This window comes from Peromyscus leucopus, chromosome 14 (assembly GCF_004664715.2).
Source record: "Peromyscus leucopus breed LL Stock chromosome 14, UCI_PerLeu_2.1, whole genome shotgun sequence".
In the NCBI taxonomy this organism is placed as follows: Eukaryota; Metazoa; Chordata; class Mammalia; order Rodentia; family Cricetidae; genus Peromyscus; species Peromyscus leucopus.
The window spans coordinates 77,922,926-77,947,168 of NC_051075.1; the positions used below are offsets into that span (position 1 = coordinate 77,922,926).

General features: G+C 43.3%; 1 protein-coding gene across 5 annotated transcripts in view; it reads left to right on the forward strand.

Annotated features, from left to right (window-relative positions):
* Tecpr2 (tectonin beta-propeller repeat containing 2) overlaps positions 1–24,243 on the forward strand; it is a 99,319-nt gene that overhangs the window by 1,482 nt on the left and 73,594 nt on the right. For all 5 annotated transcript variants that reach the window (XM_037210856.1, XM_037210857.1, XM_028883782.2 and 2 more), the window contains one exon: positions 6,065–6,352. In XM_037210856.1, coding sequence (XP_037066751.1) covers positions 6,134–6,352 — 219 coding nt within the window. In that variant the 5' untranslated portion in view covers positions 6,065–6,133. The remainder of the gene's footprint in view (positions 1–6,064; positions 6,353–24,243) is intronic.

Genomic DNA, 24,243 nt, shown 5'->3' on the forward strand with positions numbered 1-24,243 from the left:
AAAGCAGTCCTCTCTCGGGTCATTTTTTCCCTTAAGTTTAAAAACTTATTGTGTGTCTGTGGGTGTTTTGCCTGCATGTATGTCAGTGCACCACACATGTGCAGTGCCTGCAGAGGTCAGGAGAAGGCATCAACCCCCCCCTCCCCAGAACTGAAGGGAGCTGCCATGTGGGTGCTGGGAATTGAACCCTGGTCCTCTGGAAGAGCAGCCTTGCTCTTAAGGGCTGAGCTACCTCTCCAGCTCCAAGCCAATTTGTTTTGATGTAGCCACATAGTCTTTTTCAATGGAAGACTGTTGTTTTGTTTGTTTGTTTTGGTTTTTGGTTTTTCGAGACAGGGTTTCTCTGTGTAGTCTTGGTGCCTGTCCTGGATCTCACTCTGTAGACCAGGCTGGCCTCGAACTCCTGAGTGCTGAGATTAAAGGTGTGCACCACCACCCAGCGGAAGACTGCTTTTTATTGGGCTTGTTTTCAGATTTTTCTTAGGAAGTTATACTTTGAGTTGAGGAGGATCCCATTTCAGAGTAGCCTCTATAATTTGAACCAAATGGCTGCTGGAACTTAATGGGGGAAAAGGAAAGAAGCAGACAACAACAGTTGATTGAATTTGGAAAGGTGAAGAATGGACAGATTAGGAGGTGGTTATACAAATAATAAAAATAGGCTTTGGGGTCAAACTTGAAGAATTCGGCCACTGTTGACACAAGAGGGAACTTGGGAGAATCAGGAGACAGAAATTAGGTGGTTTTTTGTTTTGTTTTGTATGAATTATGTAGATAGAAGCAAGTTCAGAATGTATGTTTCTTTCCCATGGATGTATGCTTTGGATCTGGTCATGAAAGTTCCAGTGAATCTTTGCTACAGTCTTGGGGCATTGTGGCAGTTTTTTGTTTTTTTGTTGTTTTTTTTTGTTTGTTTGTTTGTTTGTTTGTTTTGTTCTGGGGACAGGATCTCACTATAAAGCCCAGACTATCCACAGACTTGTCCTCCTGCCTCAGCCTCCTGAGTGCTTAATAATAGGTATGGACTACCATACCTGGCTCAGCACGGGGTTTTTTGAGAAAGAGATTAACCCAACAAATATGAGTTCAGTGTTGACTGTACTGTACTCTATTAGTTGTGTGTGTTTTTGTTTTAGTTTGTTGGTTGGGGGTGGAAGTTGGCAGAATCTGGCTGTGTAAACTTTGATTGTTTGTGAACTGTCAGTGTAGATCAAGCTGGCCTTGAATTTATGGCAATCGTCCTTCCTCTACCTCCATGTGCTGGGATTACAAGCTCATTTAGGGGGCCAGCATGATGCCTCATGGGGTAAGGGCACTTGCCTTGCAAACCTTGTGACTTGAGTTCAATTCCTGCAACCCTTGTAAAGGCAGACAGAGAACTGACTCCATAATGTTGTCCTCTGGCTTCCACATATAAACCATGGTACAAACACACCTATATATGTATCCCCCCACACACACACAGAGACTCACACACAAGTAACAAATAAATAAAAATTTAAAGTTTGCAACTAGAGCAGAAAATGGAGATGGAGATGAAGTTAGATATAGAGCTTTCTTCAGTTGTCCAGTTTCAATGCTTGGGTCGGGCTTAACCTACGAAAAATTGGTTAGCCAACAGGGACAGAAGCAGGAAAGTAACAGCATTTCATCTGTAAGATGAATTATTCCCTGCCCCTTTGAATTCTACCATAAAATGTTAACACTTCATCAACTGGCCATGGCGGTGTATGCTTGTATTCCCAGCAGACATGAAGCTAAGCTAGATGACCTTGGTAGTTCTAGGCCAGCCAAAGCTATGGTGTGAGACTCTCACAATAAATGAATAACTTAAAAGCCAAAATAAAGATGGATTATAAGTGCCAGGTGTGGTTATGCCAAATGATCTTAGCAGATTGTATTTACAAGCTTATACATACACACACATATATGTAACAATTATAATTAAAGAGTAAGAAGCCCGGGTGGTGGTGGCGCACACCTTTAATCCCAGCACTCAGGAGGCAGAGGCAGGTGGATCTCTGTGAGTTTGAGGCCAGCCTGGTCTACAGAGCGAGTTCCAGGACAGCCAGAGCTACACAGAGAAATCCTTTGTCGAGAAAACAAAACAAAAAACCTACAAAGAATAAGAAGCCATGGGAGCAAAAAAGCTAGGCATGGAGGTCCATCCTGTAATATTAGCACTTGGAAGATGTTTGAGGACCATGGGCTAGTGAGACTGTCTTAAAAAAAAAAAAAAAAAACTGTACAGGAATACTAATTGTTACTTTGTATTGAGTTTAGAGAAGGTCCTTGAGACAGTGCTATCAGAGCCTCTGGTGACATATGACAATTGTACTGCTGGGTGTATAATTTGGGTTCTGGGTTACTCCTCGCTCTAGTTTCTGGAAATGCTCATTAAAATGATGGTTGAATAACCCGCCTTCCATGTTTATGGCATTGATGGGGGATGGGGAGAAAAAAATTATGACTTTCTTTAAAAACAGTTTTACTCTGTGTGTGTATCTGTTTTGTGTATTCCACCTGTATATGGTTGCCTATGGAGGCCAGGAGAGGGTATTAGATCCCCTGGAGCTAGAGTTACAAGACCTTGTGAGCCACTTGAAGTGGATACTTGAACTCAGGTCCTCTGGAAGAGTAGCAAGCACTCTCAACCACTGATCTGTCTCACTAGCCCATACTTTTTAACTTTGCTTTTGCATTTTAAACTGAAATTCTCATAGCCAAGGAAGCATTGCTTATATTTTTTTAATTCATTTTTATATGCATTATATGTACCTGCTTGTCTGTATGTGTACCATGTACATGTAGTGCCTGAAGAGGCCGAAGAAGGCATCAGACCCCTTGGCACTGGAGTTAGCAGGTAGTTGTGTGCTGCCATGTGGGTGGGTGGGTGCTGAAAACCAAATCCATGTCCTCTGGGAGAGCAACAAGTGCTCTCACCTGCTGAGCCATCTCTCCAGCCCTGACATTATTTATCTTAAAGACTGGAATAAAAAATCACAGTGGTAGGCCTCTTTTCTGGTAAGAATGAGGGCCTTGTGTTTGATATCAAGCAGAGAAAAAAAACAGAGGCAGAGGCAGGAGTTCGAGGCCAGCCTGGTCTACAGGGGGAGATCCAGGACAGGCTCCAAAGCTACACGGAGAAACCCTGTTTCAAAACAAACAAACAAAAAAACCAACCAATCAAATCAATAAGACTAGAAGTTAACATTTTATTTATTCCTTCAACAAATATTTATAGACATCTACCCTGTGCTAAAGGAAGATTGGCATTCCTTCTCATGGAAGAGGTTCTTTAGCAAGAGAAGAATCAGAGGTTGTATTGAGGATTATTATGAAGGGCATGTGGATGGAAAGGGAGCTTTGATATTCATAAGTGATCTGGTCTGGGAATGCCTTCTTGTAGTGATAATGTTTCGGCTGAGCCCCCAGAGATGAAAGGAAGCCACATCTGTGGAAGGAGATCATTCTGAGTAGAGGGGATGGTGAATTATGAAGGCTGAGTGGGGAGAAGGGGTCCTGGTGTTAGTGCTTGGAGAATAAGTGGAGGTGAGCAAGAGGGAGGAAGTGAGGATTAGTAAGCACCAGGGTTTCAACCTGGACAGCACTTGATTCAGTCTGGCTTGGTGCTGCCTACCTCAGAACTGTGGCCATTTTCAATAAGCTAATTTTGGTAGTACTATCACACCACCAGATCACAGGTGTGTGCCACTGTACCTGGCTTATATTCCTAACCATTTTCAGATGGGCAAATGGCAATCTAGAGCCATTAAATAATTTCCCCTGGGTCCCACAGCTAATCTTAAAATACATTGGGATTCCGGCCCCAGTCCTTTTCCCCTCTGATGTCACTAGCCAGTCAGTGTGCTGCTGTTTTTCTACAGCAGGAAGTCTCAGTTTAATTATGGCGGTGGGTCTGAACCTGAGGTAAGGCAAAATGTGCCTTTAGGCTTGTGTGAAAATTGGGCAGGGTTGGAATGCAAAAACACTAGTCAGAAGTGTTCATTGAGTCTGAAAAGTTTTCATCAAACGTATCACAGGACAGGGAGGCAGTAGCTCTTGATTCCTTCCAAGCCCACCCAACATGCCTTCTGCTGTTGGCCAGCTTTGTCAGAGTGAGCTTCAGCCCATTTCCCATCTGCCTGTTAGGTGAAAGGCACAGACCTGGTGCTGAGTTCTCCCAGAACCCCACCTAAAGAGATTTAGTGAGCCTTCTGGCTCTCTTGGGTTCTGTGACTTACAGACCTCAGAAAGTCCTTCGGAGAAACATGTTTAAAGCATAAATCATTCCGATAGCTGTGGAAGACAGTTTGGCAATGCATTTTAAAATTTCAATATTTTCACTTCTTGGAGCTCCAGTTAGTATCACTAATTCACTTCCACTGGACCAGCCTTTTTCCTCCTTTTGAAATATTTCCAAGGGTCTGGAGAAATGGCTTAGTGGTCAAGAGCACTTGTTGCTCTTGCAGAGGACCTGAGTGAACTTTGTTAACCAAGGTGCTGGTGAGTGTAGAGTATCTTGATTTGTTAATCGAGGTGCTGGTGAGTGTAGAGTATCTTGATTTGTTAACCGAGGTGCTGGTGAGTGTAGAGTTTCTTGATTTTTGTGCATGGAGGAGCAAGTAGGAGCTGCAGGGCGAATGGGTTCCCAACACTGAGATGGTTCTTGGCTATAGGAACCTGCTTTTTCACCAGACACTAACAGGGGTAGGAGAGGCTTATTTCTCTAGAGTGGGCTTATTGTTCTAATATAAGCTTTCTCCTGTGTCTTATGTGGGCTTCACTGTTGCATGTTTTCAGTGGTGTCTTCTCCAGACTCTTTTTTTTTTTGGGGGGGGGGTAAGGGGGTATTGAAACAGAGCTAGAGTTAATTAAGTTGGAGTTTGTTTTGTCTTTGAGAGTGTTTTTGCTGTAGCTCAGGCTAGCCTGAAACTCACTGTGTAGCCCAGGCTAAATATGAACTTACAGTGGTATTCTTGCTGCAGTCTCCCGAGTGCTGGGATTACAAGCATTCTTCTGCCTATTTAAGAAGAATAAAAATTAATTTAGTGGGAGGCAGAGACAGGCGGATCTCTGTGAATTCGAGGCCAGCCTGGGCTACCAAGTGAATTCCAGGAAAGGCGCAAAGCTACATAGAGAAACCCTGTCTCGAAAAACCAAAAAAAAAGAAAAAATTAATTTAGGCATGACTATTGGGACCATTTAGGCGAGAAGGGGCTGGTGCTTAGGAAAGGGACAGTGGAGTTTTCTCAAGAGAGCTGCCTCTTGGCTCACTTTGGGCCGCACTAATCCTGAATTTCTCATGGAATCTCATTTCATTCCTGTAGTTTTGTGTCTCTTAGTTGTTGCATTGGCCTTTCTGGCTAGTTCACAAACTCCTTGAAAAGAATTAGGCTTTATACTCTTCTGTCCACCCACTGTAGACTATAGTGACTGTCATAGGAGCTACCTAACTGAAGTGCACTGGGGACTCAAATGCTGAAGGTATCTCGCTCCCCATTTACTTTCCTTGTTTAAGCTCCAGCTAGAATTCCTTTTGTCAAGATTTCTGTTCATCTTTCATTATTATGTTATTATTTCATGTGTATGGGTTTTACCTGCATATAAGTCTGTAGCACATGTATGCTTTGCCTAGAGGTCAAAAGAGAGCTTCAGTCCCCCAGAACTGGAGTCACATGATTGTGAGCCAAGATAAGGGTACTGGGGATCGAACCCAGGTCCTCTAGAAGAATAGTCAGTGCTCTTAACCACTGAGCCGTCTTATCACCCCAGTTTATTTTTATTTTAAATTATATGCATGTGCCTGTGTCTGTATGGGGGTATATGCATGTGAGTGAAATATGAGTGGTGGCCAGAAGAGGGCATGGGATCCTGTGGAGCTGGAGTTAGAGATGGTTGTGGGCTGCCTGACATGGGTACTGGGAACCAAACATTACATCTTTGCAACCCCCATCCCCAGCCATGATTCTTATCTGTTGAAAATGTCATGTTCCCACTATTAAACATTACTGCTTTTTGGTATGACTAGGCATTGAAAGAGTTACAATGCTGTATTCTGTAGCCTGCAGGTTTCCCTAGATGATGAATAAACAGTCCTTCTGCCTGAAGAACATCTGTGGAAACCTTGACCATGGCATCGATATCAGAGCCTGTAACATTCCGAGAATTCTGCCCTTTGTACTATCTCCTCAATGCCATTCCCACAAAGATCCAGAAGGGCTTTCGCTCTATTCTGGTCTACCTCACAGCCCTGGATGTGAACGGAGACTACATTGCAGTGGGCAGCAGCATTGGCATGCTCTACCTGTACTGCCGGCACCTCAGCCAGATGAAGAAGTACAACTTTGAAGTAAGTCTTGCTTTTCTTTGCATCTGAGTGTGGGCCAGCCGCAGCTGCTGTTTCTCTATTGGTGTTCTAACTGTGCAGCATGGGGCACTTTACCTTTGACTTGCTAGACTCTGGCTTCACACCTCACTCAAACAGTACTCCATCATCATTTCCAGCTGAGTAGTGTATAACTAAATATTGGTGCTTTTCTTTCCTCATCTCTGTCTTAAAATCTCTCATCACTTAAAAAAGAACATTTAATGTTTACCAATTGTACTGGTCAGTGATGGCACATGCCTTGAATCCCAGCACTCAGGAGTTAGAGGTCAGCCTGGTCTATAGAGCCAGTTCTAGGACAGCCAGGACTGCACAAAGAAACCCTGTAGTGGGATCCTAATTAGTCTTAATAATAAAAGCTCAGAGTCAGATACCAAGGGTGAAAGCTGAAAGATCAGAGAAGCAAAGGAGCAGCCACAGTCACCTCTTACCTCTCCAACTCAGCCCCACCTCATCACTTCTCTCCGCCCAGTCATATCATTTCCTGTCTCCTGTCTGTACAGACCTCCAGATCTCTATGGTTAACTAGTGGCTAGCTCCACCCTCTGATCTCCAGGCAAGCTTTATTTGTCAGAACACAAACAGAATATCACAACAAAACCCTGTCTCCAGAAACAAAACAAGCAAACAAACAAACAAACAAACAAAAAAACACAAACCAAAAACACACTGTATATTTATCCCTGGAAATCATGACCCTTATGACTTAGTCTCCAGAACATTAAGATTTCAGGTGCTCAGCCGGGCGGTGGCGCACGCCTTTAATCCCAGCACTCGGGAGGCAGAGCCAGGCGGATCTCTGTGAGTTCGAGGCCAGCCTGGGCTACCAAGTGAGTTCCAGGAAAGGCGCAAAGCTACACAGAGAAACCCTGTCTCGAAAAACAAAAAAAAAAAAAAAAGATTTCAGGTGCTCTAAGCTATGCCTGGTGAATAATAATGATAAATGACACTACTAGCATTTGAACTTGGGCAGACTATCTAGTCTGTAGTAATAATTTTTGTTTGAGACTGGGTTTATAGCTTAGTAGTAGAGTGCTTGCCTAGCATGCCCACAAGCCACTGTGTTCAGTCCTCAGTACTGAGAACAACAGAACTGTTATAGGGACTAGAGAGATGGCCCAGTAGTTAAGACCTTTTGTAGAGGACCTAGGTTCGGTTTCCAGCACCCACATAGTGGTGCAAACCATCCCTAATTCTAGTTCCAGGGAATCTGATGCTCTCTTCCGAACTTCCAAGGGCACCAGACACGTGTGTAGTACACATATGTACATATAAGCAAAACACTTATATACATTAAAAAGCTTAAAGTAGGCAGTTCAAGATAGCATCCTGATGTAGACCAAACTGGCTGGAATTCATGATGTAGCTAAACTGGCCTCAAGCTTGTGACCCTCCTATGTCAGCCTCTTAATTGCTGGGATTGTTGGCAAGCACCACCATGCCCATTTCCCATCACTATTTATTTATCTATTTATTTAGTGGATAATATTTCACAGATTTGACTGTTAAAGTCCCCCAAACGTTGAAGATCATTGTAATTAATATTTAAAGTGTAATTACAAATTTAACATATTAAAATTTTCTCAAAGCTTTAAATACTTAACAAGAAGACTTATGAATGAAAGATGAACCATAACAAGATAAACTGAAGAAGTTATTGTCAGAGACATAGGAACCAAACTGCTAAGGATAAAAAAAACTGTTAGGCTGGGCATGGTGGCTCATGCCTTTAATCCTAGCACTGATATGGCAGAAGCAGGTGGATCTCTGTGAGTTCAAGGCCAGCCTGGTCTACATAGTGAGATCCAGGACAGCCAGGCCTATTAGAGAGACCCTGTCTCAAACAGAACAAACAAACAGAAAGAACATTCTTAAAAATAGCTAGAAAAAAGTAACCTATTTCCTACAGGGGATGGTGGTTTGAATGACTGTCTATTCCCATTAGAAATCAGAAGGCAGTAGCATATATTCTGAAAGAACTACCCACTGAGGATGTTAGCAAACACTTGTTGTCTCAGCTACTTGAGAAGTTGTGGTAACAGGATCACTTCAGTCCCCAAGGTCGAGACCAAAGGACACAGCAAGACCTCTCTTAAACAAAACTTCCAAAGATTGCCCAGCCTTGAAATATCTATTATAAGCACAATGGAACTGAGTGTCATAGCTCACACCTGGAATCCCAGGACTTGACAGGCTAGACAGGCAGAGTACTGTGAATTTAAGACTAGCCTGGGCTACTAAGTGAGACCCTCTTTCAAAAAAAAAAAAAAAAAAAAAAACCAAAAACCAAGGTATACCCAGATGGCAAAACCCCATGATCCTTGCTTTCAGGAGGCTGAGGTAGCTCCTGAGATTGTTGAATTGGAGGCCATCCAGGTCTACACAGCAAGTTCCAGGCCAAGGGCTATCCAGCAAATAAATAAATAAAGGAGGAGTAAAAGGAGGGGAGTGAGAAACAAAGTTTTCTTAAATGACAGAAGGAACACAGCATCAGGAATGAATGAAATGTTGTTATAGTAAATTCTCAGGGAAATAAAATGGATTATTTGTTCTCTATTGAGTTCTTTAAGATATATTTGACAGCTGAAAGCAGTGTGTGTAGATGTAGTCATATGGAAGGCAGTTACAACATGAATAGGGTGCTGCTATATGCTGCTAAGGTTCATACGTCCTATTTGCAGAGGTGAACTCTGAGAAGTATATATGAGCTAGGGATGCAGCTCAGTGGTAGAGCACATGTTTAGCATTTATAAGTCCCCACTGTGTGTATGCCATGCCCCCCCAGTTAAATATGCGTGTATTTGTAACCTCTTGAACAACAGTTTTAAAAAACTACATAGACCAGTATTTACATTAAGTGCAAATGATTCAAATATATAGAAGACAGAAATTGTCAGAGCAGATTCATAAAAAGATGTAAATGAGGCACAGAAGCATATGCCTGTTACTTCTGTGTGTGTGTGTGTGTGTGTGTGTGTGTGTGTGTGTGTGTGTGTAGCTCTGGCTGTCCTGGAACTCATTCTGTAGACCAGGCTGGCCTGTAATTCATAGAGGTCCACCTGCCTCTGCTTCACAAGTGCCGAGCATGGTGCATTTCTTTATTGATGACTGATGATGGTCCCAGCTCACTGTAGGCAGTGCTACCTGTTGGCCAGTTGTCCTAGGTGCCATAAGAAAGCAGACTGAGCAAGTCATCATGAGGAGCAAGCCAGTAAGCACTGATGCTCCATCGCTTCCGCATCAGCTCCTGTCTCTAAGCTCCCGCCTTGTTTATCTGCCCTGGCTTCTCTTCATGATGGACTGCGGTCAGGACATGTAAGCTAAAATAAATACTTCTCCCCCAAGTTGCTTTTGGTCATATTTTATCACAGCAATAGAAACTCTAAGACAGAGGACAATAGAAGAGGATATATTAAGTTCCAGTCCAGCCAGAGTTATACAGCAAGACTCTGTTTTTAAAAAAGGAATGGGGAGCCGGGCGGTGGTGGCACACGCCTTTAATCCTAGCATTTGGGAGGCAGAGGCAGGCGAATCTCTTGGAGTTCAAGGCCAGCCTGGTCTACAGATCGAGATCCAGGAAAGGCGCAAAGCTACACAGAGAAACCCTGTCTTGAAAAACAAACAAACAAACAAAAAAGGAATGGGGAAAAAGAGGGAAGCTGGGCATGGTGATGGTGACACATACCTATAATCCCAACATTTGGAAGGTGGAAGCAGGAGGATCAGAATTTAAGTCCAGCTTTAACTGCATAGTGAGTTTCAGGCTTGCCTGGGCTGTGTGAGACCTTGTTTCAACAACAATAACAACAAAAGTAAAACGATACACCATGTACATAAATACTAACCAATAGAAAGTTAGAGTAGATGTGTTAATATCAAGACTATCTTCTAAGCAAAGAGGTTAACAGGATAAAAAGGGATGATACATAATGACATGGTTCACAAAGAAGACATAAGTGTGTGTCCCTAATGACAGAGATTCACCATACATGAAGGACAAAATAGAACAAGTCAGTATTTACAAGAGACTTGGAGTCTCTTGGTAATAAAAGTAGGAGATAGAAAAGTGAGAATATAGAAGAATTGAGCACTCATTGTGAGCCAGCTTTATCTGACATCTATAGAACTGAATACACATTTTTTAAAAAACCCAAAAGACAGAGTCTTGGTCTCATTCTGTAGCCTTGGCTAGTGTAGAATTCACTATGTAGACCAGGCTATCCTTGAACTCACAGAGATTAGCCTGCCTCTTCCTCCAAGTGTTTGGACTAGGGGGAGTACCACCATCCCACCTGGATACACATTCTTTACAAATACATGTGGGACATTCACCAAGATTATGAGTCATAAAATATGCCTCCACAAGTTTAAGTTAGACTGTACTATTTTGCTTTTTCATGGAAATATAATTTATATAAAGTGTACAACTTGATGAATACACACACTATCCCTGGTAATCACCTAGATTGGATAAAGAACATGTATACAGGGGCCAAAGAAAGCATCAGTCATCTTGCCATTTTGCATAGGCTAGCTGACTATTGAGGTCCCGGGATCCATCTGTCTCAGCGCTTCAGTGCTGGGCTTCAGGCACATACAGACATGCCTGCCTTTCTTAACTTGGGTGCTGAGGATTTGAACTCAGGTCCTCAAGCTTGTACAGTAAGCATTCTTAGTCACTGAGTCATCTTTTCAATCCCTTGAAATAGCATCTTTTGTTTTGTTTTGTTTTGCTCCCCGCCCCCCGCCCCCCCCCCCCCAGACAGGGTTTCTCTGGGTAGCTCTGGTTGTCCTGGAATTCACTCTGTAGACCAGGCTGGCCTCAAACTCAAAGATCCGCCTTTCTCTGCCTTCTGAATGCTGGGATTAAAGGTGTGTGCCAATACCGCCCGGCAAAATAGCAACTTTTTAAATGAAGTTATGTTCCTAAAGCAGGAAGCAGACCTTTAATGTGGTAAATATAGCTAGCATGTGCTTTTGAGATTAGTGCCTTTGGAATTCTGCCTCCAGCTGCCCACCCCCCTCCAAGTTGGTGAGACGGGGCAGATGGAAACACACGAATTTCTTCCTACTTACTGCCCAAAAATACGATGATGGTGGACCAGAGTTTCCAACTGTCTGATTTGAAGCTAAACACATGACGTCTCTTTGCTCAGTCTTCAGCTTGTTGTAATTTCATGGACTGCCTTCAAGTTCCTCCATGCTTGTTCTCCCAGTTAATTCAGTCAGCAGATATCTTTAGAGTCAGTATTTTCTCTCATGCCAGATACTAGAGCTCTGTCAAGCACACTGTGGGCAGTCTCTGCCCTTGTGGAGCTACAAGTCTAAAGGAAAAACCAGAAAAGTAAGAGAAGTAAGCTAAGTAAAATATCAAGCAAACGAAGCAGAACAAGCCGGTCAAGGGGCTAAGTGGTGTTAGCCAAGAGGTGTAGTAGCAGTTAGCAGGAAGTCCAGGGAACATCTAGCCGAGAACATGACACCAAACAAAGATTTGTTGAGCACGCCCAACACATTATGCTGATCCTCCTATGGTGGCCCATTCTAGCAGGAGGATTGGAAAGGCCCTGAGCCTGGTCACGTCCATCCTATTTTTCAGCCCAAAGAGTCAGGGTTCAGAAAGTGATGAATGTTTCATTCACTTCAATCTGGTATAGTTTCTATAGTGATGCAGAAATTTGTCTCTCCATGCAGCTAAAAGTGTATTTTTAATGTCTTCCCCTGCCATTCCCTGTGAAAATAGCCCCTGGACCTGGTGATTAGAGGCCTATGATGTCTGCTCATTGATGTGTTGTTAGCATTGCAATGTGGAGACACCCACATGTCCTTACCATGCATTGCTTCAGTTCTTTGATGGCTAGGAATTTAATTTAATTTAATTTTTTAAATTTTATTTTATTTTATTTTGGTTTTTTGAGACAGGGTTTCTCTGTGTAGTTTTGCACCTTTCCTGGAACTCACTTGGTAGCCCAAGCTGGCCTCGAACTCACAGAGATCCGCCTAGCTCTGCCTCCCGAGTGCTAGGACTAAAGGCGTGCGCCACCACCACCACCACCCGGCTTAAAATATTTTTCATAGTATGAAATATATGTTAGTTGAAAATGGTGGCCCTTACCTATAAACTCCATATTTTGGAGTCTGAGGCAGGAAGATCGATCTGTGTTTAAAGCCTTTGTGAGCTACATAATAAGTTTCAAGCCAGCCTGGACTATCTGTCTTAGCACACCCTCATTTTGGTTTCCCTGGGACTGGAGTTACAGATGACCTGCCTTTTGGCTGCTGGCAACTGAACCCAGGTTCTTCAGAAGAGTAGCCAGTGCACTTAACCTCTGACATCGTAACATCTCTTCATTCCAGTCACTTAACATCTCTCCATTCCCCTAGTTCAGTTTAATTCCACACTTATGTATGCATGCACGTGTGAGGATTGGATGTTGTTGTTTTTCTTATGTGGATTCACTCTGTAGTCAAGGATACCTTTTTAAAATTATTATTATTTTTATTATTCTATTCATTTTACATACCAACCACAGATTCCCTTTTCCTCCCTCCTCCCTCAAGGGTACCTTTGAACTCATGATCCTTCTTCCTGTACCTCCCAAGTGCTGGGATTACAGATGTATGCCACCATACCTGGTTTTTGTGGTGTTGGGGATCAAACCTAGGACTTCATATATACCAAGCAAGTCCTCTACCCAATTGAGCCATATCCTCAGCAACCCCCACATTTGTTTTTCATGGAAATTAACAAATTGTTTTTAAAATATGAATGAAATTGTAACAAGTAAAATAGCTAGTATATTAGTTCAAAAAACCCAGATGGGAGACAACATCTCCTGGGAAACAAATTTACAAAGCTTCAGTAGCTAAGTCAGTGTGGCATTAGCACAAACAAGGGCACAGAGATTTCGGGCACAGAGCCAAGAGGTGAGACAGCCATAATGTATTTGGACACTGGAGTCACTGTAGAGGTGATAGGCTGAGGATCACGTATCTCAAATATTTGAGATCAGAATTGGTTCCACTTTTTGAGTATTTGGATTTTGTACTAGTTGTATAGATTTTACTGTTTCAGCATCCTCAGTCTGAAAAAATCCCCAACATGAAGTACTGTAAAACCTCCTGGACATCATGTTGGATTTTGAATTGGGCTGAGGGGGATGGGCAAGCTGTCCTGCAAGATGTTTTCCAAAATAAATGCCTTGTAACAATTGACTATGAACATAGAAAGAAAATGAAGCTGGATCCTGCTTCACTTCACATGGTGGTTTTGTCAACTATTGCTAACTGGGGGGCCCAGCCTCCAGTCAGCACCAGGGTAATGAAAAAGCAAACAAACAAACAAACAAAAATCTACGACTGCAGCAAGGGCTTAGGAAAAATCCTTATCTATCTGAGGGCTAGACCTTTTCTATCTGAGGGGAAAAATAAGGAAACATACACGCTTTCTGGTGGTAACTTTCTCTTTTACTTCATCTTAAGAAAATCATCTCTGAAAATTTGTCTCCACACAGCTACATCTCTTTACATATAGCTATATATCTCTCTTTACATGCATACATCTCAGAATCTCTTTCTGAAAATCTCTCTTGCTCTCTCTCCTGCCTAGCTACTCATTCTCTTTGCTCAGCTCCCTCTGCAAATCCACACACACACAGTCTAACACTCACACAGCTCCTCTACATAGCAGCAGCTCCTTCATGTCACAGCTCTCTTTTGTGCTCTCTGTCTCTCTCTCTCATCTACACACACACTTCTACATCATTCACTCACTCTTTACTCACTCATTCTCTCATTCTCACCTTTCTCTCTCACTTCTTCATATTCAGATACATCTGTCTTTTAGCACTCTCTCTCTCTCAGCACATTCTCTCACATTATTCCTTCTGCAAATTCACTACATCTCCTTTTCAGCACACACACATTCACTCACCCTCTCTCTCACTCCTTCTTCTCCTCTCACCACCAATCTCTGGACAATTATATGTTACATTTTCAGGATCTGACCCATTCTCATAACACATGATAAGTCACACAGTTTTTCTTAGGCTTGGAAGGTTGTGCTGACCAGCCAGTGAGTAATGCTTGGCCAGGCATGTAGCCTAAGTAGTTAGAGTTCCCAGAGAGAGAATGACATTGAAGTTCAGGACTTAACAATAACAGTTAGTTGGCCGAACTTTGAGTGGTTGGGGTACATGCAGAAAGAGTATTACTACAGAGGGTTATGTTTACCAAGGTTGCTTCAATTTTGACCTTGATTCAGCAATAAACACGTGGAACTTATGTTTGTATATTCTCTTCAGGGGCAGCTAGTTTGTTTCAATTTGTTCTGAAATCTAAAATTAACTGTCTTTGTGACTGAGAATACTGTTACTTTCCTGTGTCAGTTATGAAAAGTATTCTAGTATTATATCTAATCATCAGAATTCTACAGCTTAAACAGCAATCACCTTCCTGACCATCCATGGCTATATGTGTGCCCAAAGTGTAAAGCATACTACCAGTGGGCTGTGGAAAGAATCCCACAGCTGTTCTTTTTGGAGAACTAAGTGGTGGCACATGAGAAAGTTACAGATGGAAAACAGCTGGTTTCCACAGCCAGGGACCCCATGGACTTTGCCTAGTGAGGCTCCCCAACAGAGAGTTCGTCATCTGGTGGGTCAACCTGTTAAATATTAGTTGTTACCTGTGTTCACTCCACAGCCTCTTGCAGTCACCATTTTAAGTATTAGGGCTATGTGGTGGCTCGGTGGTAGAGCATTTGCCCAGCGTGCAGGGGTCACTGAGTTCAGCCACTAGCACTGACAGGGTGGGAGATTGTTTCCTGTCCCTTGACATCTGAGGGTGGTGCTGGCAGTCCTGGTGTCCCTCTTCCTGAGTCATTTGCCTCATCCTGTTGTTTAAGCCCTCTGAGCATCAGGCCTATGGTCCCCCTCAGCCCTGCATTGCTCTTTACTCCATTTTCAGTTAAGGAAGTTGCCAGAGGAGGTAGCAAGGCTGTATGAGAACTCTAACAGTTGTTCTTTGTTAGTGAAGAAGGCAATTGTTATGAATTCTTATCTTATTTTGGCCTTCTTAACTATCTCAGAATATTTTGCACATACCAGGTATTTAATATGCTAGCAGGTTCTGCTGAAGTTTAAGCTTTGGCTTGCTGCAAGAAGCTCATAATGAAAGCTTTGTCGGACTTGACAGTTCCCATGAGCTAGCTTACAAAGAGCACTTTCTCCTGATGTGGTTTTGTCCACGTATAAAGGAAAAACAGCCTGCCAAGGTGCCTGAGAAGGTGGGTGGAGCCAGCCTGATGCTTTGGTGTAGGTCCAGAAAGCCAGTCCAGGCACTTTTCAAATCAAATCTTCCTTAACAGCTTTGCAGACAGTCTCACTCTGTTGTTCAGGCTGGCCTTGAACTCACGGCAGTCCTCTTGGCTCAGTCTCCCGAGTACTGGGAATTACCAATGTGCACCTTCCCCAGCGTCTTAGCATTTTTTATGACTAGATTTCTGTTTCAGGAGGTCTTATTGCTAGCGAGAGGACAGCAATATGTGTATAGGAAGTTGGGAATAAGGGAGGCAGGAGAGTTAACACACACTAGATTAGATCACAGATGGCCAGAGTCATCTGACAGAAACAGCAAGATGGCTTGATGGGTAAAGACCTACAACCCGAGTTCAGTCTGTGGACCCACTTAGTGGTGAAGAGAACCTACTCCTGCAAGTTACCCTCTGCCTATATACAGCATGCACAGTGTGTGCACACCGACACATCCCAAATCAACAAGCAGGAGAATGTCTCCCAGGCCAGAATGAGAAAGGACTGCTTTTATACTAGAAAAGACAATGTGACTGAAGGAAGGGAACTGTCTGCTGTGTTACTTGGGAAAACTAAACATCAGCTTCTGTAGCAGGGAGACCCAAGAGCTGTGTCCACAGATGGACAGCTCTGTTTGAGGCCTGTGCTTCAAGTAGCTCTCACTGTGGGACCCTTGTGGTCTGAGAGTATGATGAGTATTTGATCAGAAATTGTTCCCATCTTGCCAAGTATTCTACAGATACTTGCTGCTCATGTTGATAGACTGTGGGGGTAGAATATGCATAACCATTTGTTCAGTATAAAATAACAAGGTGGATTTTTGGCTTAATCTTCAATCTCTCAAGTATGGTCATTTGTCAGTCTTCTAGGCTGATGAACAGCAGACACCAGAAAGATTGAGTGCGTGGGTCAGGAAGGTAGAGGGCCAGCCCTTCATATGCTGAATCACCATTAGGAACGATCCGCTCCAGTGCTCAAGGGTGCATACACTTTAGGAAAAGCTATGATTAAAAACAAGGGAAAGTTAATCCCAGTTTGAAAACAGGGTTTTGGTGAGATGGATATGTATTCAGAGAGAGGTACATCAGAACGTCAGTGATGCTGACGGCAGTGTATGTCCAGTGTGTCATCATATATGCAAGATCACAGTTTGTGTTCACACGGGAAAAGGGAAAACAGAATTTTAACTGAGTGTGGTGGTACATGCCGTAATTCCAGCACTTGGGAGGCAGAGGCAGGTGGATCTATGTGAATTTGAGGCTAGCCTGGTCTACAGAGCTAGTTCCAGGACAACTAGGGCTACACAGAGAAATCCTGTCTCGAAAAGAATGAGACCAGCCTGGGTAACATAGGGAGACCAAGACAGTGACAGCCAAGAAGAATATCGTAACAGAGCACTTTGTGTTTGGCTGGCTGTCATCCAGGGGCAGCAACTTTACCTACCTGTCTTTCTGCACCTGTCAGGCCTGACCATGTCCTCCTGTGACTCCCATACTTGAGCTATTTGATAGAAAAATGTGAGAATCCAGACCGCTCTGCAGATGGGTTTGTTTGCCTCTGTAAGTGAACTTACAGTGCCCCCAGCACAGAAGCTCTTCAGAGTAACGTCTGGCTGTAGCATCTTTGAAGTAGAGAGACAAATTCAAAGTGTGATGCTGAATGGAGCAGATTATTATTGTTACTCCTCCTCCTCCTCCTCCTCCTCCTCCTCCTCCTCCTCCTCCTCGTCTCCCTCTCTCTTATACTGGGGCCTCATGCATGTGCTCTACCACTGAGCAAGATCCTTCCATTTATTCATTCCAGTCAGTGCCTGGGGGAAGACCTATCTCTTGAGTTCACTTGCCAGCAGAGTGATCTTCTAGCTTACTCCTAGTTAGGGTTAGATCCTGGGAGTTACAACTTTTGCAGAGGATGTGCATCCCAGCTTCTGTCTGTGTCTGGCTTGGAGGTCATTCTCCTCTGCCGCAGCTTGAGGACCCAAGGCTCTGTGTGGGTGGCAGCTAGCATCTGGGAAGGCAGTCAGTCAGTCACAGGGCGTTTGTGGCTCCAACACTGCTTTCTGCCCGCTTTGGCTGCATTGTCTTATTTTTGGTGCTACAGATTTTCCTTTTTGTGAAAACTCAGCAATCCATTTCAAAGTTTGTTTGTTTGTCTGTTTTCCTGTCTTAGAATTTTCAGGTGGTTTGTACTGTGTGAGGTTGAAGCCTCACAGTCTGTTTCTGTCTGTGGTTGAGTGCTGGTAGTCTGATTCTTGGGGTATTTGGTTCTTAGAAACCATGGCATTTATTAATGGCTAATTAATATTAATATAAGCTTAGCAATAGGCTTATTAGAAAACATGTATACATACTGCAGTGGATACTGAGTGATTATTTTTATTTTGAAACCATTCAGAAAAATTACAAACTGTTTTAAATTTGTGCTGTGGCATGGCAAGATCTTTAACAAGCTATTTTGCTTCTCTGTGGAGTGTGGATTTGTAGTTACATATTCTTAGGGAAACTACTCTTTCAGTATCCTGTTACTACGTTAAGACTTTGTATATCCAAAACATGTTATGTCACCTTTTCCCTTTGAAGCAGTGTCAGTGAATTTTTCTGGTGGCACCATCATTCTCATGTAAGGTAGGTCCAGATAATACAATTCCTTTTATCCTCTTTCCTCTTCACACCCCTAGCAAACTATCTATCAGCAAGATCTTTGAATTCACTCAAAGAAGGTCCAGAGCCCAGAGCTGAGGCCTAGTAGGTCCTGAGATACTCATACTTGCTTGTGGACCCTGACTTGACTCTAACTGCCTCTGACAAGTTATCCATCTTCTTGGAGCCCCTCTTCTATAACACAAAGATAGCGACAGAGAGCCTCTCCCTTCGTAGGTTGATATAGATTCAGCAATGTAGGTACAGTGCTTAGCAAGTTGCCTGTCACAGGAAAACATTCAATAAAAAAGGTTATGGTAGCTGGACATAGTGGCGCATGCCTATAAACCCATTACTCAGGAGGCAGAGGCAGGTGGAGCTCTGTGAGTTTGAGGCCAGCCTGGTCTACATAGTGAGCATTAGTTCTAGGCTAGCCAGGACTACATAGAAAGAAACTGCCTTAAAAAAAAATACACTGCTATCATGTTGCTATCAGCATCCCAAGAAGATCTTGATGGAGTTTGTATTCATTATGGCTTTACTGCCTTGGGGCTCCATTTCATTAACTGTGGTTTGCTAGACTTGACTCTTTGCTAACTTTGGCCTGAACTATTGCAGCAGGCTCAGGCTGGTCTTCCTGCCTAGCCCCACACCCGTGTTCCTCCTGTCTGCTTCTAATCATGCTTAAGAAAGACCTGACTGATAACACTAACAAGATCAAGAATCTTCAAAGGATCCCTCTGTTCCTTATTGCCTAAGATCTGGATTTGTTAACCTGTATCACCATCTGGCATTGGATTTATTTATAGCCCATGAAAATATCCTGAAAGCTGTAAAGTACCGTATGAAAATGAGCTGTCAGTACCACCCCCAGTTGCTGTGGGCAGCTTTTTCGTGTGCATGTCTCATAGCTAATCTGTAAGAGAACCAGGACTATAAGCTACTTTGGTAAACCATAGCTTCACTTGGTACCTAGAATATGGAGGGTATTCGTACATATTTGGCAGGATGATGACTGTAGAAATTACTACATCAGAAATTAAGGGAGTTTGCCAAAAGGGGAAACAGTTGTGTGATTCCTGTGAATAAATGATTTCATAATAAAAGATGATCTCACAAAACATTTGAAGCTTGAATATTTGTGTGTTGTGCCATGGTTTTAATAAACTCACATGAAGAGTGAGTCAGTGTTAGTTAATAGTATTATTGATCTAAGAACCAAACATGCCAGGAATCAGTTTATAAATCCTTTTCAAGTATATTGTTTAATTAACTGGGCAAGCCTAGGAGAGATAGGACAAGCATCATCTCTCAGTGGCTCTGTGCTTGTCCACACAGACATCAAGTTGGTCTTGGCCCTGGGGTGGGCTCTTCTGACTTCAGACTTCCCTCCCCTCCCCTCCCCTTCCCTTCCCTTTTCTTCCAAAACAGGTCTCTCCGTGTAGCCTTGCCTGTTCTGGAACTTGCTTTGTAGACCAGGCTGGCTTTGAACTCACAGAGATCCGACTGCCTCTGCCTTCTGAGTGCTGAGATTAAAGGCGTGCGCCACCACCCAGACAAACTTTTCTTTTTGTATTTATTTTTATTGTTTGGGAAATAACCTTTTGTCAGAGCTCCTTTCTTCATCATGTTCTGTCTCCCTTGGCTTTTGAGACAAGGTCTCTCTCTATATACAGCCTTGGCTGTCATGTAGACCAGGCTGGCCTCTAACTTAGAGAGATCCCCTGTTTCTACCTCCAAATGCTGAAATTAAAATCATGCACTAGTACTCCTGACCTTTAGTTCTCTCTCAATAAGGGCTCAATTTTTTCATGATTAATCAGCATTTCTTTTAAATTTTTGTTATTTTGAAGATTAAAGATTTAGAATGGAAAAGGAGGTTTCTGGGAAGACAGTGGATGGTAGGAAACCACTAGGCATCATTTCCTCTCCTAGCTTGAAGTTGTTTGTGCAGAATCCATCTCATGAAATTGATTTGGGGGCTGGAGAGATGGCTCAAAGGTTAAGAGCACTGGCTGCTTTTCCAGAGGGCCCAGATTCAGTTCCCACATGGCAGCTCACAACTGTGTGTAACTCCAGTTCTATGGGATACAACACCCTCATGCATGCAGGCAAAATGCTAATGTACATAAAATAAAAATAAATAAATATTTTTAAAAAAAGAAAAGAAATTGATTTGGAACTCAAGTCTATTAGTTTGTGGCTTCCAAAGATAGCTTGAGAGTAAAATATGGTAGGTAGATTTGGTCAATTTTAGTCTTTAACACAATAGTAGATACCTGTGTTTAACTCCTCACCCTGTGGAAAGCAGTTTTTGTTACTGGAACACCTCATGTTTCAGGATCCAGAGTGGTTAAAAAGTACTCTGTCTTCTATATATTTTGAGGTAGGTTCTTACTGCTGATAGCTGCTTCTGATCACAGATGTGTCAGGAAGGCAGGTGACCATTTTGAACTTCCCCTTATTGTTGTAGGGCCCTCCCTCTCCAGCTGAAGTGACTTCCAGGGTATTTGAAGAATGGCTCCATGTTTAAGAGTATGTACTGCTCTTGCAGAGGACCCTGGTCTGGTTCTCAGTACCACATCAGAGAGCTCAGAACCACCTGTAACTCCAGCTTCAGGGCATCCAAAACCCTCTTCTGGCCTTCAGAGACACCTGCATTCACATGCACGTACCCTCACAGACATATACATAAAATTTAAAAGTAAAATAAATCTTTTTTTTATTTTTTGAAAATACATTTCTTTTCAGAAAATATTCAAACCACAGTTTCTCCTCCCTCATCTCTTCCCACATCCTCCTCACTTTCCTCCCCATCTGTCTTAGGGTTTCTATTGCTGTGAAGAGACACTGACCACCTCAACTCTTATAAAGGAAAACATTTCATTGGGGCTGTTCACTTACAGTTTCAGAGGTTTAGTCCATTATCACCATGGCGGGGAGCATGTCAGCATGTAGGCAGACATAGTGCTAGAGAAGTAGCTTAGAGTTTACATCTTGCAGGCAACAGGAAGTTGACTGTGACACTGGGAGTAGCTTGAGCATAGGAGACCTAAAAGCTCACCCCCACAGTGACACACTTCCTCTAACAAGGCCACACCTAGTCCAACAAAGCCACACCTCCAAATAGTGCTACTCCCTTTGGGGGCCATTATCTTTCAAACCACCACATTCCACTCCCTTGCCCCCAAAGTCTTGTAGCCATACTATAATGCAAAAGTACATTCAGTCCAACTTCAAAAGTCCCCATAAAAGTCTCAAATTTATTTAAAAGTCTAAAGTTCAAAGTCTCTTCTGAGATTCATGCAGTGTCTTAACTGTAATCCCCTATAAAATAAAAATAAGAAACAGATCACATACTTCCAACATGTAATGGCACAGATACATATACATTACTATTCCAAAATATAAGGAAGAGAGTATAGTGAGGAAATACTGGACCAAAGCAAGACCGAAACCAGATGGGCAAACTCCAGCACCTCCATGTCTGTTGTCAAAACACACACTAGTCACATCTCCAATTCTGTTCAGCTTTGTTAACTGCAAAAATGCAACACACTTCTTCTCTTGTGCTGGTTCCACTCCCTGGGATCTTCAAAGCAGTCCAGGCTCCAGCTTCATAGCTTCATGCAATGGCCTCTCTGGACCTCCATTCATGGACACCCCTGACACATGCAGCAGCTTGCCTTAATCTCAGGGACAAATTCCATAACCCATTTCTTCTATCCTTAACTCTAAAGCCAGAACCATGTGGCCGAAGCTGTTGTATTTTGAAAATGGCTCCCAGCAGTCATGGCAGGTGGGAGCTGAAGAGAGAGATATACCATGCAGACCACATTCACATAGAGCTTTATTGGGGGGAAGGGAGAGAAGGGAGCTGAGGGGAGAAGAGGAAGAAGAAGAAAAAAGAAAAAGATATGAGAAAGAGGGTGGACCCCGCCTTTTTATGAGTAGACCTAGCACATGTGCAGAGAGACCACAATGAGCACATGACATTGTCAGGATCTTGAGTGGGCTAAGGTATTGCCTGCATATTGGCCAGGTCCCCAAGAGGTGAGTCTGAATGCTAACAGAAGCTACCAAGTTCTGCTGCTTACTGGAGATGAAACTTGGGCCCCTAGTTCAATTATATCTTCACTAGCTTTCTATCTTTTACTGCCTAAGCTTGGCTGTCTCCAAACTAAATCTCTGGACCAGGCTGGTCTCAAACTGAAAGATCTGCCAACCTTTGCCTTTCGAGTGCTGGGATTAAAGGTGTGCACCACCACACCCAGCTCTAAGCTTTTCTTTAGTTCCTTTTCAGGGTTAGAAATTTAGCTGGCTGGGATCTTGCCCTGAGGTCACCACTCCCTTTATTCCATTTCTTAATCCATTTATCTCATTGAACACAGGACTTATCTCCATTCCACTTCCCAGTGTTCTTTTTCTTCTTAAAATTTACATTTTGTTATTTAAGTGCTCAGCTTGCACCTTTTCATTATAAATCTTCATCAGAGTTACCACTAATAACCATAAGACAGAGGCTATACTGGGCTATTTTGAGATTTCCTCTGCCAGTCCAAAACTTTACCTCATAACGCTCAGCACCACTGTCTTCCATGCTCCTACTAGTATAGCCCATTAAGCAGTACTTAAAGCAGTCCACTGCTTTTCTAACCCAGAGTACCAAAGTCCACATTCCTCCAAACAAAAGCATGGTCTGGCCTATCACAGCAATACCCCAGTCCCTGGTACCAACTTCTGTCTTAGAGTTTCTATTGCTGTGAAGAGATACCATGACCACAACCACTCTTCCTTCCTCTCCTTCCCTCCCTCCCTCCCTCCCTCCCTCCCTCCCTCCCTCCCTCCCTTCTCTCTCTCTCTCTCTCTCTCTCTCTCTCTCTCTCCCTCTCTCTCTCCCTCTCTCTCTTTCTCTCCCTCTCCCTTCCCAGCAACCACATGGTGGCTCACAACCATCTATAATGGGATCTGATGCTCTCTTCTGGCCTGCAGACAGAATACTGTATACATAATAAATAAATCTTTAAAAAAAAAACAAAAAACCCAGATCTTATGGAGGCATTTTCTCAATTGAGATTCCCTCATTTTCGATGACTGTAACTTGTGTCACGTTGACACTAGCTACAAACTATTGACCTGCAACGATGATCTGCTGGGGCAGTAGTGGCACAAAAGTGGGAGGAGCGGCCAACCACCATCTGATTGGATCTAAGGCTACTCCATGCCTAAACGCTGCTCAGCTGGCCAAGAGTGTGAGGCTGGGCAGGCTGGGGACCTAGGGGGAAATAAAAATCTGTTGTTCTGGTAAAGGAATGTACTAATGTAATAAAGTGACTACTGCTGTGGTGGTCTGAATGAAAATGGCCCCCATAGGCTCATAGGGAGTGGCATTATTTGAAAGGATTACGACATGTGGCCTTGTTGGAGTAGGTGTGGCCCTGGAGGAAGTGTGTCACTGGGGTTGGGCTAGGGGTTTCAGAAACCCAAGCCATGTCCAGTGTCTCCCTCTTCCTGTTGCCTGCCAATCTCGATGTAGAATTCTAAGAGTGCCGTGGCAGCCAGGTGGTGGTGGTGCACACCCTTAGTCTCAGCACTCAGGAGGCAGAGGCAGGCGGATCTCTGTGAATTCAATGCCAGCCTGGTCTACAGAGCAAGTTCCAGGACAGCCAGGGCTAGATGAAAAAACTCTGTCTTGAATTGAACTCAGGACCTCTGGAAGAGCAGCTAGTGCTCTTAACTTCTGAGCCATCTCTCCAGCCCCATAAGATCCATCTGTAAGGCATTTTCTCAATTAGTGATTGATGGGGGGAGGGCCTGGCCCATCATGGGTGGTGCTGTCCTCTGGGCTGGTGGCCCTGGGTTCTATAAGAAAGCAGGCTGAGCAAAACAGGGAGCAGGCCAGGAAGCA